A 15,719-nucleotide genomic window follows, 5' to 3' on the forward strand; every position below is an offset into this window, starting at 1 on the left:
ACCTCTCTGGCAGGGAAGGAGCCCGAGCTGGTGTGTGAGGTCGAGAAGTTCCGACAAGATATAGTCGGACTCGCCTCCACGCACAGCTTGGGCTCTGGTACCAGTCCTCTCGAGAGGGGTTGGACTCTCTTCCACTCTGGAGTTGCCCACGGTGAGAGGCGCCGAGCAGGTGTGGGTATACTTATTGCTCCTCGGCTCGGTGCCTGTACGTTGGGGTTCACCCCGGTGGACGAGAGGGTAGCCTACCTCCACCTTCGGGTGGGGGGACGGGTCCTGACTGTTGTTTGTGCCTTTGCACCAAACAGCAGTTCAGATTACCCACCCTTTTTGGAGTCCTTGGAGGGGGTGCTGCAGAGCGCTCCCGCTGGGGACTCCATCGTTCTGCTGGGGGACTTCAATGCTCACGTGGGCAATGACAGTGAGACCTGGAAGGGCGTGATTGGGAGGAACGGCCCCCCACCCCGATCAGAACCCGAGCCGTTATTGGACTTCTGTGCTCATCACTTATTGTCCATAATGAACACCATGTTCAAGCATAAGGGTGTCCACATGTGCACTTGGCACCAGGACACTCTAGGTCGCAGTTCGATGATCGACTTTGTGTTCGTGTCATCGGACTTGCGGCCGCATGTCTTGGACACTCGGGTGAAGAGAGGGGCAGAGCTATCAACTGATCACCACCTGGTGGTGAGTTGGCTCCGATGGTGGAGGAAGATGCCGGTGCAACGTGGCAGGCCCAAACGTATCGTGAGGGTCTGCTGGGAATGTCTGGCGGAATCACCTGTCAGAAGGGATGTAGGAGGAATGCCCGGAGAAAACCCACGCAGGCACGGGGTGAACAGGCAAACTCCACAATGGCGGGGTTGGGGATTGAACCCCGCTTCTCAGAACTGTGAGGCAGACGCTCTAACCAGTCATCCACCTTGCGGCACGGTGTGGAGTTTGCATGTTCTCCCCGTGCCTGCGTGGGTTTTCTCCGGGCACTCCGGATTCCTCCCACATACCCAAAACATAGGTGTGAATGTGAGTGCGAATGGTTGTTTGTTTGTATGTGCCCTGCAATTGGCTGGCAACCAGTTCATGGTGTACCCCGCCTCCTGCCCGATGATAGCTGGGATAGGCTCCAGCAGGCCCGCGACCCTTGTGAGGAAAAGCAGCTCAGAAAATGGATGGATGGAATTATTATTTAATAGTTACCCAATATCTTGCGATAAAAAGCTGAATATTTTTGTTATTGGTTTTATTATTATTTATTTATTATATAGTTATTTTTCAGGATTTTCTAATATGTTTTTTATTTTTAAAGTTACTTAGTTACACACCTGCTCCTGAGAGCATCTTCCCCACCTGTGCCTCGTTTACCCTAATTACCCCTTGCATTTAACCTCGTGTCTCATTCTTTCTGGACGCTAGTTCGTTGTACCTTGTTGTCACATTCCAGCATTCCTTGTTTCCACGTCACCGACTCATAGTAAGACTGGACCCTGTTCCGATTATTCACCTTGCCTCTTTGCCTCACGTTTTTTGGATACTGTTGCCTTTTCGGATTGCCTGCCTGTGTACCGACCTCTGCTCGTTTATTAAACCTCTCTTTTGTGAAACTGTCCATTTGTATTGGAGTCTTGCATTTTGGGTTCTGTCCTCTGTTCCGTTCATGACAGAATCGGACCAATATCTGTATCGGCCAAAATTTAAGGCTGCAATATCGGTATTGGATTGGAAGTGAAAAAGTTGGATTGGGACATCCCTAATGATATTTTACAGCAAGTGAAAATCCCACATTCACCATTTCTAGAAACTAGAATATTATGTACCGTATTTTCACGACCATAAGGCGCACTTAAAAGTCTTACATTTTCACCAAAATGGACGGGGCGCCTAATAATGTGGCGCGCCTTATGTGTGCACCGAGTTCCAAAATCTGTAAATGTTGTGTGACTTTGATGAGCGCTCCGCTTGACTGACTGAGAGCATTTCCTGCCGATACCCTCCTTACATAGAGGAAAGGCAGACGTGACTGAGGACAGCATGGCTAGATGGACGAGGAGAAAATGAGAGAGTGGCTGAGTGAGGTGTATGTAAAGAGACCGGATGGTTTTTTTCCACGCGTCACCGTCCCTGTTGATCTGTGACTCCATGCGCGCCCATCTCACAGCCGCTGTGAAAAACCAAGTGCAGCAAATGAACTCGGGGCATGCCATCATTCCAGGAGGCTTGATGAAGGAACTCCAACCGCTGGACATCGCTGTAAACAGGGCGTTCAAAGTGAAGTTGCGAGCGGCGTGGGAGCGATAGATGAAAGATGGCGAACACAGCTTTACTAAGACTAGGAGGCAGCGTGGCGCTCGACATCCAGCCATCTGAGGTCAGACTAGAGCAACAGTTACAGTATAAGAGGGCTCAAGTGTCCGCATCATGTTGTGAAACCCGGCGTTGTCCACTACAGAATAGGATCGCATGTCGGCAGCAATAAAAGTAGCAATAGCTCGGTCAATTTCTTTTGCCGTCTCTGAATCATGCTGTCCATATAAGTCGAGTAAAGTTTGTAGGATGCATGCTCCTTGTTTTTGTCAGGCACTTGTTTTCTCATTGGGGTGATGTCGGCGTAAATGTAACTTTTGTCTACAACACGCTTGCTATCTGGGACATACTTACGTAACACTAAAACCAAAGTAGTTCCAGATTTGATGGATGGTGGGGGATTTTCGATTTCAGGACGGTCTCTGGAACTTGCCATGTTGCAACGATGCGTTAGCTTCTGTCTCAGCAACTTGGGGTGCGTTTGGAAATGTAGTCTGGTGCTGCTCTGCTATACTCGGGACTGCGCATTTTGAGAGTAGAGTTAGGGCGTCAGAGTCAATTTCAGAATGCACCCTTCCTTGGTCAGAATGAACATGCAAGAGGAGCAGCAGTGGATCTGCGCTCAACAATCAGGTGTAAGGCGGAGTAACTGAGCACAGGTCCTCATCGTCAGAGGTTGATTCAGTAAATATAAAATGACGTACAGTATTGTCATTTTGTGCCTACCAAACCGTGAACACTGTATCGAACGATTCAAGACAGATAAATGTATTGTTGCACCACACGTGTGTGCAGTGGCGGTCCTAGCTTGAATGGCACGATGTGCGAGACCCCCAATGGCTCTTTAAATATTGTTTATGCCGAGATTGTGGCGAGAAAATCATCAAAATTAATTGTTGTATTGTTGTGGTCTATTTATCCATCCATCTATCCATCCATTTTCTGAGCCGCTTCTCCTCACTAGGGTCGCGGGCGTGCTGGAGCCTATCCCAGCTATCATCGGGCAGGAGGCGGGGTACACCCTGAACTGGTTGCCAGCCAATCACAGGGCACATACAAACAAACAACCATTCGCACTCACAGTCACACCTACGGGCAATTTAGAGTTTCCAATTAATGCATGTTTTTGGGATGTGGGAGGACACCGGAATGACGGGAGAGAAAACCCACGCAGGCACGGGGAGAACAGGCAAACTCCACACAGGCGGGGCCGGGGATTGAACCCCGCTCCTCAGAACTGTGAGGCTGACGCTCTAACCAGTTGGCCACTGTGCTGGGTGGTCTATTTAAATTTCATATTAATATTCTTTTATGCTTAATAACATACATAGGTGTCCCAAACTATGAGGACAGAGGCATTAAATATGATAAAATAATGTTTGACAATTTTAAACAGTGGCACTGGTCAAACAACGACTCGGTTTGGCATGTGAGGACGAAGTATTTTATGTCATACCTCTGAGAATATCACAACGATCACCTCAATATTTTGGATTTTATGGACGTTAATCATTTTTTTCTCCATAGGCGCTCACGATAGAGAAAAAGCTCAATGTCGCGTAATGGCAGAAAACTCCATTCAAACGTCCCCAAGATTTATGTCGACATCTCTCCTTATGACCGCATCAACCTCTGAAAATATTAGAACGATCACCCCAGTATTTTGTATTTTATGGACGAAGAGTTTTCCTCTCCATTGGAAAAAGCTTAACATCACTTAATGTCAGAAAACTGCTATCAGTCATAACCAAAACTGAAGTGGACAGTTCAAGCTTCTCCAACTCAACGTCTCGCCTGCCATCTGCCAGTGGATTTTTAGCTTCCTGACGGGCAGGACACAGCAGGTGAGCCTGGGGGAGACCACCTCACAGCATCAGCACTGGGGCACCCCAAGGTTTGTCCTCTCTCTGCTGCTCTTCTCTCCCTACACGAACGACTGCACCACAACGCACCCGGCCGTCAAACTCCTGAAGTTTGCAGATGACACCACTGTCATCGGACTCATCAAAGACAGGGACGAGTCTGCCTATCGACAGGAACTGGAGCGGCTGGAGCTGTGGTGCGGCCGACACAACCTGGAGCTGAACACGCTCAAGACTGTAGAGATGATCGTGGACTTCAGGAGGGATCCTTTAGGGATCCACAGTTGCCCCGCACGCTGTCCAGCTGCCTTGTGTCAACCGTCGAGACCTTCAAATTCCTGGGAATTACAGTCTCTCAGGACCTGAAGTGGGCGATCAACATCAACTCCCTCCTCAAAAAGGATGTACTTCCTGCGGCTTCTGAGAAAGCATGGCCTGCCACAGGAGCTGCTGAGGCAGTTCTACACAGCGGTCATTGAATCAGTCCTGTGTTCTTCCATCAGTGTGGTTTGGTGCTGCTACAAAAAAAGGACAAACTCTGACTGCAACGGACAATCAAAACTGCTGAAAAGATTGTCGGTACCCCCAAACCCACTCTTGAGGACTTGCACGCTGCCAGAACTAAGACAAGAGCGTACAAAATCCTCTCGGACCCTCCACATCCTGGTCATCAGCTCTTCCAACTCCTTCCCTCAGGTAGGCGCTACCGATCAATGCAAACTAGAACTAGCAGACATTCCAACAGCTTCTTCCCTCTTGCAATCAACTTCTTAAACAGCTAACCTACAATTCCATTGCAACATGCCGCCAATTTTTTTGTCTTGAGTTTGTTGTCACATTTCTGTCAGGCCAACTATACATACTCGTGCACTCACTGTAGTAGTCTCGCCACGCTGCACTATTTGCATATCTGTTGTTGACCAATACTGGCCACTCATGCCAGAGTAGCATCTGCCCAACTTGCACACTGACTGAGTAGTATCTGCAACATTTGCACAATCAACATTGTCCCAGATTATCGCGCTACTAGTAACTTTAAACTGCATACACTCCTTGAAGTCTCGGCGCCCTTTGCACAATGGTCATTGCACCAGACTATTGCTATATTTGTCATTCAAGCTGCTGTCATTGCTAGAGAACTGCATCTTTTTGCACAATTGTAAAAAATAAAATAAATAAATAATTGTACCGGGATTACCAGATAACTAGCAACCCTTTATTGCTCAGTGAGTTTTTCTCAATGTCTTTTTGCCTCAAAAGTGTACCTTGTATGTTTTTTTGACATACTTGGCAAGTAAATATGATTCTGATTCTGACATCTGCACTAGTGCTCACTTCAACCTGTGAAAATATGTTGGGTTTTATGGACGTTAAGCATTTTCCTCGCCATAACTTTCACGGTGATCATTCAGTTTTCCACCACACATAGCGCTTTGCATTTTGGCCAAAAAAATTAAACTTCAGGCTCATCTGACCAACGCACTTCTTGCACATGTTTGGGGTGTCCCCTACATGGTTTGTGGCAAACTACAAAGGGGCCTCTTATACCTTTTTTTTCAACAATGGCTTGCTTCCTCCTCCTCCTGCCACTCTTACATAAAGGCCAGATTTGTGGTGTGTAAGACTTATAGTTGACAGATTCTCACACCTGAGCAGTGGATTTATGCAGCTCCTCCAGAGTGACAATGTGCCTCTTAGCTGCTTTTCTGACCAGTGCTCTCCTCGTTCGCTCTGTCACTTTTGGTGGATGGCCATGTCTTGGTAAGTTAGCGGTTATGCCATACTTTTTCCCTTTTTGGATGGATTGAACAGGGCTCCTTGAGATGTTTAAAGCTTGGGATCTTTCTTTTATAACATAACCCTGTTTTAAACCTCTCCACAATTTTATACCTGATCTGTCTGGGGAGTTCCTTAGTCTTCATGATGCTGTTTTTCACTAGTTTTCTCTATCAAACTACTGAGACCCCAAAACACGTATATTTGTACTAAGAGTACATTTTACATAAGTAAACTCTATTTACTAATAAGGTGACTTCTGAAGGCAATTGATTGCACTAGAGTGTAAATCACAAAGTCAGGTCACAGAGACGATCATTATCTGATGGTGAGCGACAACAAGAATCAATGATGCTTTCAATACATAAGGACTAAAGTATTTAACAATTTTGTATACCAAACCATTTGCATAACAAATGCATAGTCTGCTAGGGCTAATATTTTGCCTTTTTCCCACTGTGCCTCCCTGTAGTCGTGCTGCTGTATCCTTCCTCCACTGAAAAGATTTGTCAGCTTTGCACATAGGTTCACGTCTGGTGTGGGGGTATGGGGGTATGGGTAAATAAATAAAAACTTGATCGGGTCCAGTCTTATTTATACAGGAGAAACATTTCAATTTAAATAAATTAATGTCTTAATTTATCTCAAATGAATTTGATATCCCAAGGCTGCTATCAGATATTGAACCACATGAAGGGTTTAAGGCAGTAGAATTAAGGAACAATTATTTGAACACTGAATTATTTGTTAAAGGCCTCCCTTTAATAATTTGGTAATGTTAATATTATGACTCTTATACACTATTTGCGGATCAAATGTATATTGAAAGAGCAGACAATAAAGAGGACGATTGATTATTTACTGTACATCAGAAAATGTCAGAAAATATGGCTCTTACCTCTCTTGAGCCTGTCATCCCTCTTTTTGTCATCGTTAACCAAGGGTCCTGGCGGCCTAAGGCACGTCTCACTAAAAACCTTGTAGCGCTGCCCAATGGTCAGGAATATGACGATAACTAAGACAAACAACATACTGCTCAATATAGAAAACAGCCACCACCACATTGTAGTGGAGAGCTATGCACACTACAGCCTACTGAAATCACAAATAATGAAATGATGAAATGTTGAGGATGAAGAGGGAGCAGTGATGAGGCGGAGTTTAAATATAGTATGAAGTAAAACATTTCAGAAAGCAAATGACATAGCCAAGAATAAGGCATTCATTCATAAGGAATGTAATGGGTGAAGCATACGGAAAGAGAGATGCCATTTAAGAATAAGAGAGGATATTAAATAAAGTAACCCCTGACATTTTTTAAATTATAGTATGGACACGAGACTCCCAGAAAACAGAAACCAAGTTGTTAATCCCTTCATCAGTGTGAAGTCACACAAATAAGTAAAACCATTACTAATTTAGTGGTCATTATTGAAGTACCTTAGGGCATTTTCTTACTGAAAATCAAACTGTGACTTCAAACTTAATTCTAGCGAACAAAGACACTTTCTAAACTGTAATACACTCCTGGTCATTTGGTGCTGAGTTAGTCCGCATGATTTTTTTTTTTCATTCCAAAAGCCACGAGGCTCCAAATTGCAAATACAAGTTTGTAAAATATCTTAGGAGTTACACATTTAATCACAACAGTTTACAAGAAATGCAACAAGTTAGTACCATACTAGGGTAAAATATTCCTGTTGCCATGAAGGAATACTATGAGAAATTAAATGTTAAGAAAGGCATTTAGGTCTCATAAGTAAGTCTATTGTTGCGCAACACTAGAAAGAAGTGCATTGAACACAGAGTAGTGTGTGCTATTATTTTTTTTTAGCAAAACGGTGAGACATAGCTGTGTAACAGAAGCTACCTTGGTCATGTGCTTTAACTGCTCAAATACTGAAAATACTCTGTACTGCAAAAATTAAAGCAAACAATTAACAAGTTGCAAGATGCAAGTTTCGTGTTATGAATTGCAAACATTTGCTGAGAAAGAACTTGAGATTTAAGTGTATTGTTAAGATTAATTACTGAAATCCTGACATGCCATGGAGAAGCTCTTGGGCAGCCGTGGCCCAATGGTTAAGATCATCCCCTACTGCCATGGGGGACCTAGGTTCAAGAACCCGACTGGACCCTCCGCCAACATCCCCCGGCCTCACGGCTGTGGTGTCCTTGAGGAAGACACTGATACCCTGAGCTGGCCCTGCTTTAGTGTGTTCCACTAACACACTCCTCCCGGTGGGACGTGCCCGGAACACATCCGAATCAGATGCCCCAGCCACCTCATCTGGCTCCTCTCAATGTGGAGGAGCAACAGCCCTGACACCCTGCCGAGCAAACTCATTTCGGTCGCTTGTATCCCGGATCTTGTTCTTTCGGTCACGTCCCCCTCTCGTGACCTTAGGTGAGGGAAGGAACGTAGATTGACCAGTAAATTGAGAGCTACGCCTTTCAGCTTAGCTCCTTCTTCACCACAACGGACCGATACAAAGTCCGCATCACTGCTTCCCTCACTCGTGATGACTGGCAGGGCATAGGTGTTAAAGGCCTGGATATTATTCTTGCCATGCAGCTGACTCTTCAGGATCTGCCTCACCCTCTTCAGTATTTGTCTGTGGCTGACCTCCAAGCTGCCTCCTCACAATTGCCATTTGCCTGTGAAATTCCAAAGATATTTGTAACTGTAGCGAGTATGCCCTGACGGAACAAATAAATGGCAACCAGGAACCCCCAATCTCTGACTGCCCTGCATACCTGCCTCTGCCACCCTGCTGAGCCCGTCTGTGTACACAAGACATCTAAGGGAGGCTGAGCCACTTATCAAAGGAGGAGCACAGAAAACCTGGCTTCTCACACGGATGCTAAATTAATTACTAGCCAGTCTGAAGCATCTCATCAAAGCGGAGGCACAGAACATCTAGTTTCTCACTCGGACGCTAAGTTAATTAACTTTCACCCGCAGCCGGTCTAAAGACTCTCACCGACAAAGACTTGTCTCTGCTCACCAACAGAAGACCATTTGACCGTTCGGGTCTGGGACAATTGATGGATCACAAGCGACACCGACAGGCGGTGGATAGTTACTGGACTCTACGATTGAGAGTCACTGCAAACATAGCTTCACCGAATGTGAATGTTGTGTGACATTTTAAGAACTTTGCATGAATGCTCCCAGTGTATCACCACACCAATGTCACTAATGATTGTATTTCTTTGAATTTGAATGTCTAATTTCAAATCTGTTTGTCAACTGAAGACTGTGTAGCGGAAATGCTCCCGCAACCTGAAGTGACACAGTGACTCCCCACAGCTTGATGAACTGTATTCTTCGAAGCCTCCCTGCTGTGAGACAGTCGCTAAGAGGACGCCTGGAGTACTTCAAGTGGAGCCTAAAGTAATTAGTAGGTCCCCACGAAATCTTGGTTTTCAGTCATTAAAGAGTCCTTGTCTTCCTTTGAACTGACAGCAGCCCAAAAGGGGCCGATCGACGATGGAATGCAAGTACAGCAACAAACTACTTGCTTAATATTCAAACGTGCACGCAAGGCGCCACCCATTGGCGTTTGAGAGTACTGCAACCCATGAACTTCCATTCTGTTTGATGTTTAACCAAAGGAAAATTGGTTCTTCGCTGTTTTCTTGCTATCAGCTCCCCGGCTACGGGGCGGTCTCTGGCCACCCCTCTCCTTTCTTTGATTGGGCACGCGGCTCGGTAACCGCGGGCCTTGGGGATGGAGACCCGGCTCCCTAGCCTCCGGGGATCACCGCTGCTAAGCCTCCCGAAGAGTTGCTGCTGAGCTACCAGATACGCTCCCAACCAAACGTGAGTTTTCTGAACTGTACAATATTAGTGCCTAATAATTTCGGGGAAATTACTAGCTTCAGACAAAATCTCAACTTTGTCCTCTCTCTTCTCTCTCTCTCTCTCTCTCTTCTTGCTCTTTCTCTCTCTCTCTCTGTCTCTCGTCTGGAATGGACACATAAACGCTCGCATTTTCAACTTTAGTCCAACACACGATGTTCTGTTTCCCTTTTCGTATGCCTATTTTTCTCCTTTTTACCATTATTAGTGTTATTTTCTTTCTTTAGTTAGACCCCTTTTGTGTGTTTCCCTCCAGATCCCTTGTAGGTGTCATTAAATATACCAAAAATTCCACTCTTGGTTGTGTTTTGTGTGTGTTCTGAGTTGAAGTAAACCTCTGTCATCTGGAACTCGTATTTCATAAAATGTAGCAACCTTCAGATTACGAGACTGATAAAAAGGTTTCTCTCGTCACTTTCCCTAAATTTAATACATATAAAAAGTGACTCACTCTCTCTCGTTTGTGTATAAAAGGCCAGAGCCCCTTTAAAGGCTCTCTCGCTCTCGCTCGCTTGTTCACCTTGCTGAAGAACTGGCGTATCTCCAGTGAAGCCCCCCACCGCGAGGCCTTGACTCAACGGAATGCAGAGGGCGGAAGTGCTCTGCCGCGCCCCACAACCACACTTTGGTGCATGTGGGGTAATTTTGACAGATCCATTCGGGAGGCGGTACGACACAAGTTCGCTCCGAACGCCTGGCAACCAGCACCATCCAAATGCTGCAGCCGCCCTGCACTTGAAACTCTTTTTCTTTTTTTCCTTCCTCCTTTTTCCATCAAATCCACCTGTTCCTTGCCAAGCATCCGGGAGATCAACCAGCCTACCTAAATTGTGTTCCATGCAACGTAAATCCAATTTGTGGTCTACTAAAGTACAGATTTGTGCATATTTGGGTTTAAATTAACGGGAACAGGAACTCCCAGCTCTATGCATTGTTCACCATACATCCTCACGCCAGCTTGCACACCGAGTCCAGCCCCCTTTACCAATGTTTGTCTGTCCTTTGTTCTGTAGTTAGACCCCTCTGTATTGGTTCATGTAGATTAGAGTTCATTAAATTTTCTCTAAGAATCCACTACCTGTATCATTTGTGTGTGTGGATGCGACAAGAGACCTCTGGGATCGAGGACTCGTATTTCATTACTGTAGCAACCTTCAGATTATGTAAATTACGTTTTATCCAACGCCAATTCACACTACATATTGGTGCAGGCCCGAGTGAGGCAAATACCAAGTTCTATCAAACCCAAACACACAAAATTCACGATATTTTGCAATAAATCTAGGCAGCGTAGTAGCCATCTTGGATGTGGCAGGAAGCAGCCGCAGTCTGTGTGTGAGTGTCACTTCGTTACCATGGCAACACAGAGTCCCGAGCACTTGTGAGTTTGAGAAAGCTAAGATTAGCCCTCTAATGAAATAGGAGCGAATTTGTGGCATTTTAAATGATATTTGGATATCCGTGCTTTGAACTGTGGGAAGATTTCATTCGTAAATGACTAAAAAGGTCTTCAAGGATCACAAAATGGATCACGAATTCTGGGCGTTTGTGCGATACCTTTTCCCCTTATTATAGGTTCTGGAGTAGCTGACCGGACTAGTTATATGCCCGTTGTGGTTTTGGGGAATTTTATTCTGAGCTTCGCTGTGTGAATAGGAGAGTTGGGAAGTCACTGGCCCCAAATAAATGCGTGCGACACAGAGAATTCCTGTTGTGTGTCAATCAAACTCCAAGCTAAAGTGTTAGCTCTTTGTGTTTGAAACAAAATACGTGGCGTCCGTGACGGTTGTCATTTTTGCTTTGTTTTGAAACCACATGGCTCCTGCATGAAATGCCATTTGGTCATTTTGACTTAAGGGATCGTAATTCACCGTCTTCGTTTGGGGAAGACGTGATGTCATCGTGATGTAGCCACTTTGGTTCCCTCCTTCGTGGCTTTGAACCGTGGTATAGGCTTTGGTTTGCCCTCGAGTGCCCCCTCGCGGACGCTCATGCCATTACGCAGCTTCCAGTAAACTGCCTTGAAGCTGTTAGCCGCTTAGCCGCTGCTCAGCCATTAGGAAGCTCTTATCGAACACACATCGACAAATCATGTTCACTCTTGGTCATTGCTGTCGAAACAATAAACATTAGCTTGCCTACAACACCGCAGAGTGCTTTTTCCTGCTGGTTTAAGCTTTTGTTGTGCGCTGATTTCCCACGAGTGCTCTGATACGTCACCTAGCAACCGACCACCCTCCGAGAACACAGCGAACTAGCCACTCCACCCACGATCGCGATACAGTGCTCTTATTCATTTAAAAGCCTCCATTTTCGCTCGTTTTTCGGAATGCTGACGCTATGATTGTGTTTTAAAGCTTCATGCCTCGTATTTTTAACCAGTTTTGAGATTTACAACATAACGATTACAACAAACTGTACCAACAAAAGGCGCTTGAAAAAAATCTTGACACACTCGAAAACCTCGTCAGTAACTTAACTAAAGACCTTGTCCTGGGTTATGCACAATCTGTAAAAGAATGCTAGCCTTGAAGGCCTAAATGACATCACACGACTTATGAGTGACGCCGAGCACAAAGCCTTAAAAGATAAAATTTTCGCTTGAACACTTGGTTTCATAGTGCTGAACTTGGTGTCCCAACTAAAATGGAGCGACCTAGATGAAGCGCAGGCTGGAAGCTGAACAGCATAAACAAGTCGAGTTAACTGCACAATTGACAGAAACCACCGCGCCAACAAACTTGTCTGAAGCCCGCTTCCTTGATGTTGAAATGGAACGCGATGATGCTGAGGCTCGGATAACCGATCTAACTGCTGCATCTGAGGCTGCACAGTAGACGTCTAAAGAATTTGATGATCTAGAGGCCGCAACTGGCTTTTCTGCAGCCCTCACAGTTAAACAGGGGAGACTTGAGACACCACAAGCTTATTACTGCCAGTTGCGTACTTCAGAAATTTAAACGAAACCTACAGCCAAACACCAGCCACCAGCTGGGCATGGCAGCGTGCCCGCGCATAATGTCCTGTGCCCAACTGCGTGAACTGCCCGCCAAAGGTTTCGCTAAACAAAAATACCCTCCCTCAAAAGCACAAGACTCCGGCGTCTTCTTCACAAACGAACCGCCACAGATGGAATTAGAGGGAGCTACGTGTGACACACGTACGGCTGACGCACAACGTTCTGGCGATGTTAAACCCGGCAACCAAAAGAACTATTTTATCCAAACAACCAATCTCGGTCCATGTATATCAATGGTCCTCGTAACCAACAACGCCAATCCAATGATAAATCTAAATCAGGGAATAACCGTAACTCTAATTCGCACAACAACTACATGTCAAAACAGGGTACACGCAACAACCAGCATAAATCTGACTCGTCTAACCGAAACCCTAAAATGACTAGTGACAACCGGGAAAAGGGCCCCCTGAGCTCAAAGCTTCCAAAGGGAACTTAGTGCAGTGATAGAAGAATTACCTGAGGTGCTCTGCAGCCTGTCCAAAGACAAAAAGGAGGATCTATCGTTATGACTAGGCCTGACTGAGTCGAACACAGTCACAGAGGATGTGGTAGGTCAACCGGGGAACCTCCATTGTTCTCCTAACGACCTGTCCAATCCATCTGTGACCCTGGAAAACCCCACGACGACCTCACCTCGCCATAACCTTAATGGACCACTTTGTGACAACCAATCCCAAGACCCCTCTCGTGCCATCCTAATCGTCCGACAAGACCCAGGTGAGGACCCTGACTCGCGTGACATTACGCTACTGAATAACGTTCAGCCATTTCGACAGCTTCTGGGCGAACTAACTGCTAAAGGTACTTCTCGGAAGTTCTAGTTAACCGTTACACTTGAGCACGAACTTGTCTGCGAAGCTCTGATTGACCCCACGGCACACATCACTGTTATGTAACTATGCTCCACTGGACAATTGGTCCCATGACGGTAGTCCATCGGGTCTATGTGTCTTCAATTGAATCCGTCCCCCTGGTCATCGGCCAAGACCTGCTCTGCCGCTTCGAGTCACTAATTTATTACAAATATACTATTAAGAGAGAATAAAACCACAAATCATTTGATCACAACAAAAAAACATCATAACAGTCAGTCTTTTAGTGTTGGCAGCTATAGGTGTTAACTAGCCACTATTTGTATCTGGCGCCAGATTTGCACACGTGCATCCTCACGAAAGACATCCATTACTTGTGCCCCAGTCTCGGATGGGATTTGTGGCCTGAAGCCAATGAAGGATGGGTCACGTTGGATAGTAGAAGCTAGACCTCTCTACAAGGTTACTACTACTCCCGTGGAAATTGTTGGTACCAAATGGCTAGTCAACACACCTGCCCTAAGCGCAACACTAAGTTTCAACCACCGCGACACCACAACGAGACTCGCCCTGCCAAATCAAACCATGTGGCTCAACGTCCCCAAAGATGCCATTTTGTACATTGAGGATGTCGCCCTTTACCACCTGCCAGCTGACAATTATGACAGCGAAATCAAGATTTCCAACTTTTTTGGACAATACAAACTCGAAGTTCATCCTGAAACGCTCAACCAAATCCAATTTGAAGGGATTCAAACGATTGACATCAGAATCAGAATCATCTTTATTTGCCAAGTATGTCCAAAAAGCACACAAGGAATTTGTCTCCGGTATTGGAGCCGCTCTAGTACGACAACAGACAGTCAATTGACAGAGAACACTTTTGAGACATAAAGACATTGACAAAAAAAAAAAAAAAAAGACAGTTACTGAGCAATAAACGGTTGCTAGTTATCTGGTAATGCCGGTACATTATTATTATTATTTTTTGACAATTGTGCAAAAAGATGCAGAGTCCTCTAGCACTTAGAGCTGTTCGAATGACTAATATTGCAATAGTCCGGTGCAATGACCATTGTGCAAAGGGCGCCGAGACTTCAAGCGAGTAGTTCTTGACTAGCATGGTGCATAATCTGGGACAATGTTGATTGTGCAAATGTTGCAGATACTCCTCAATCAGTGTGCAAATGGAGCAGATGCTACTCTGAGTAAATACAGTTCGGCGCTACATCCGTAAGTACAACCTTAAACTTTACTAAGCAAAGCAAAAGCCATTTATAACAATTCTAATGAAGTTGGGATGTTGTGTTAAACATAAATAAAAACAGAATACAATGATTTGCAAATCATGTTCAACCTATATTTAATTGAATACACTACAAAGACAAGATATTTAATGTTCAAACTGATAAACTTTATTGTTTTTAGCAGATAATCATTAACTTAGAATTTTATGGCTGCAACACGTTCCAAAAAAGCTGGGACGGGGTCACATTTACCACTGTGTTACATCACCTTTTCTTTTAACAACATTCAATAAACGTTTGGGAACTGAGGACACGACGTCCAGAATTTACAAAAACAATTTGGAATGTGGACTCGTCGGACCAAAGAACACTTTTCCACTTTGAATCAGTCCATCTTAGATGAACTCGGGCCCAGAGAAGCTGGCGGCGATTCTGGGTGTTGTTGATAAATGGCTTTTGCTTTGCATAGTAGAGTTTCAAGTTGCACTTACGGATGTAGCTCCGAACTGTATTTACTGACATTGGTTTTCTGAAGTGTTCCTGAGGCCATGTGGTGATATCCTTTACACGTTGATGCCGGTTTTTGATGCAATGCCGCCTGAGGGATCGAAGGTCACTGGCATTCAATGTTGGTTTTCGGCCTTGCCGCTTACATGCAGTGATTTCTTCAGATTCTCTGAAGTTCATGAGTATTTGGTAAAAACAATAAAGTTTATCAGTTTGAACATTAAATATGTTGTCTTTGTAGTGTATTCAATTAAATATAGGTCGAACATGATTTGCAAATCATTGTATTCTGTTTTTATTTATGTCTAACACAACGTCCCAACTTCA

The 15,719-nt window shown here is 45.0% G+C and overlaps 1 protein-coding gene across 2 annotated transcripts in view; it reads right to left on the reverse strand.

Annotated features, from left to right (window-relative positions):
• LOC133477306 (all-trans-retinol 13,14-reductase-like) overlaps nucleotides 1–7,059 on the reverse strand; it is a 56,536-nt gene extending 49,477 nt beyond the window's left edge. For both annotated transcript variants that reach the window (XM_061771934.1, XM_061771933.1), the window contains exon 1: nucleotides 6,838–7,059. In XM_061771934.1, the coding sequence (XP_061627918.1) occupies nucleotides 6,838–7,003 (166 nt within the window). In that variant the 5' untranslated portion in view covers nucleotides 7,004–7,059. The remainder of the gene's footprint in view (nucleotides 1–6,837) is intronic.
• Nucleotides 7,060–15,719: the final 8,660 nt, after the last annotated feature.

This window comes from Phyllopteryx taeniolatus, chromosome 4 (genome assembly GCF_024500385.1).
Source record: "Phyllopteryx taeniolatus isolate TA_2022b chromosome 4, UOR_Ptae_1.2, whole genome shotgun sequence".
NCBI lineage: Eukaryota > Metazoa > Chordata > Actinopteri > Syngnathiformes > Syngnathidae > Phyllopteryx > Phyllopteryx taeniolatus.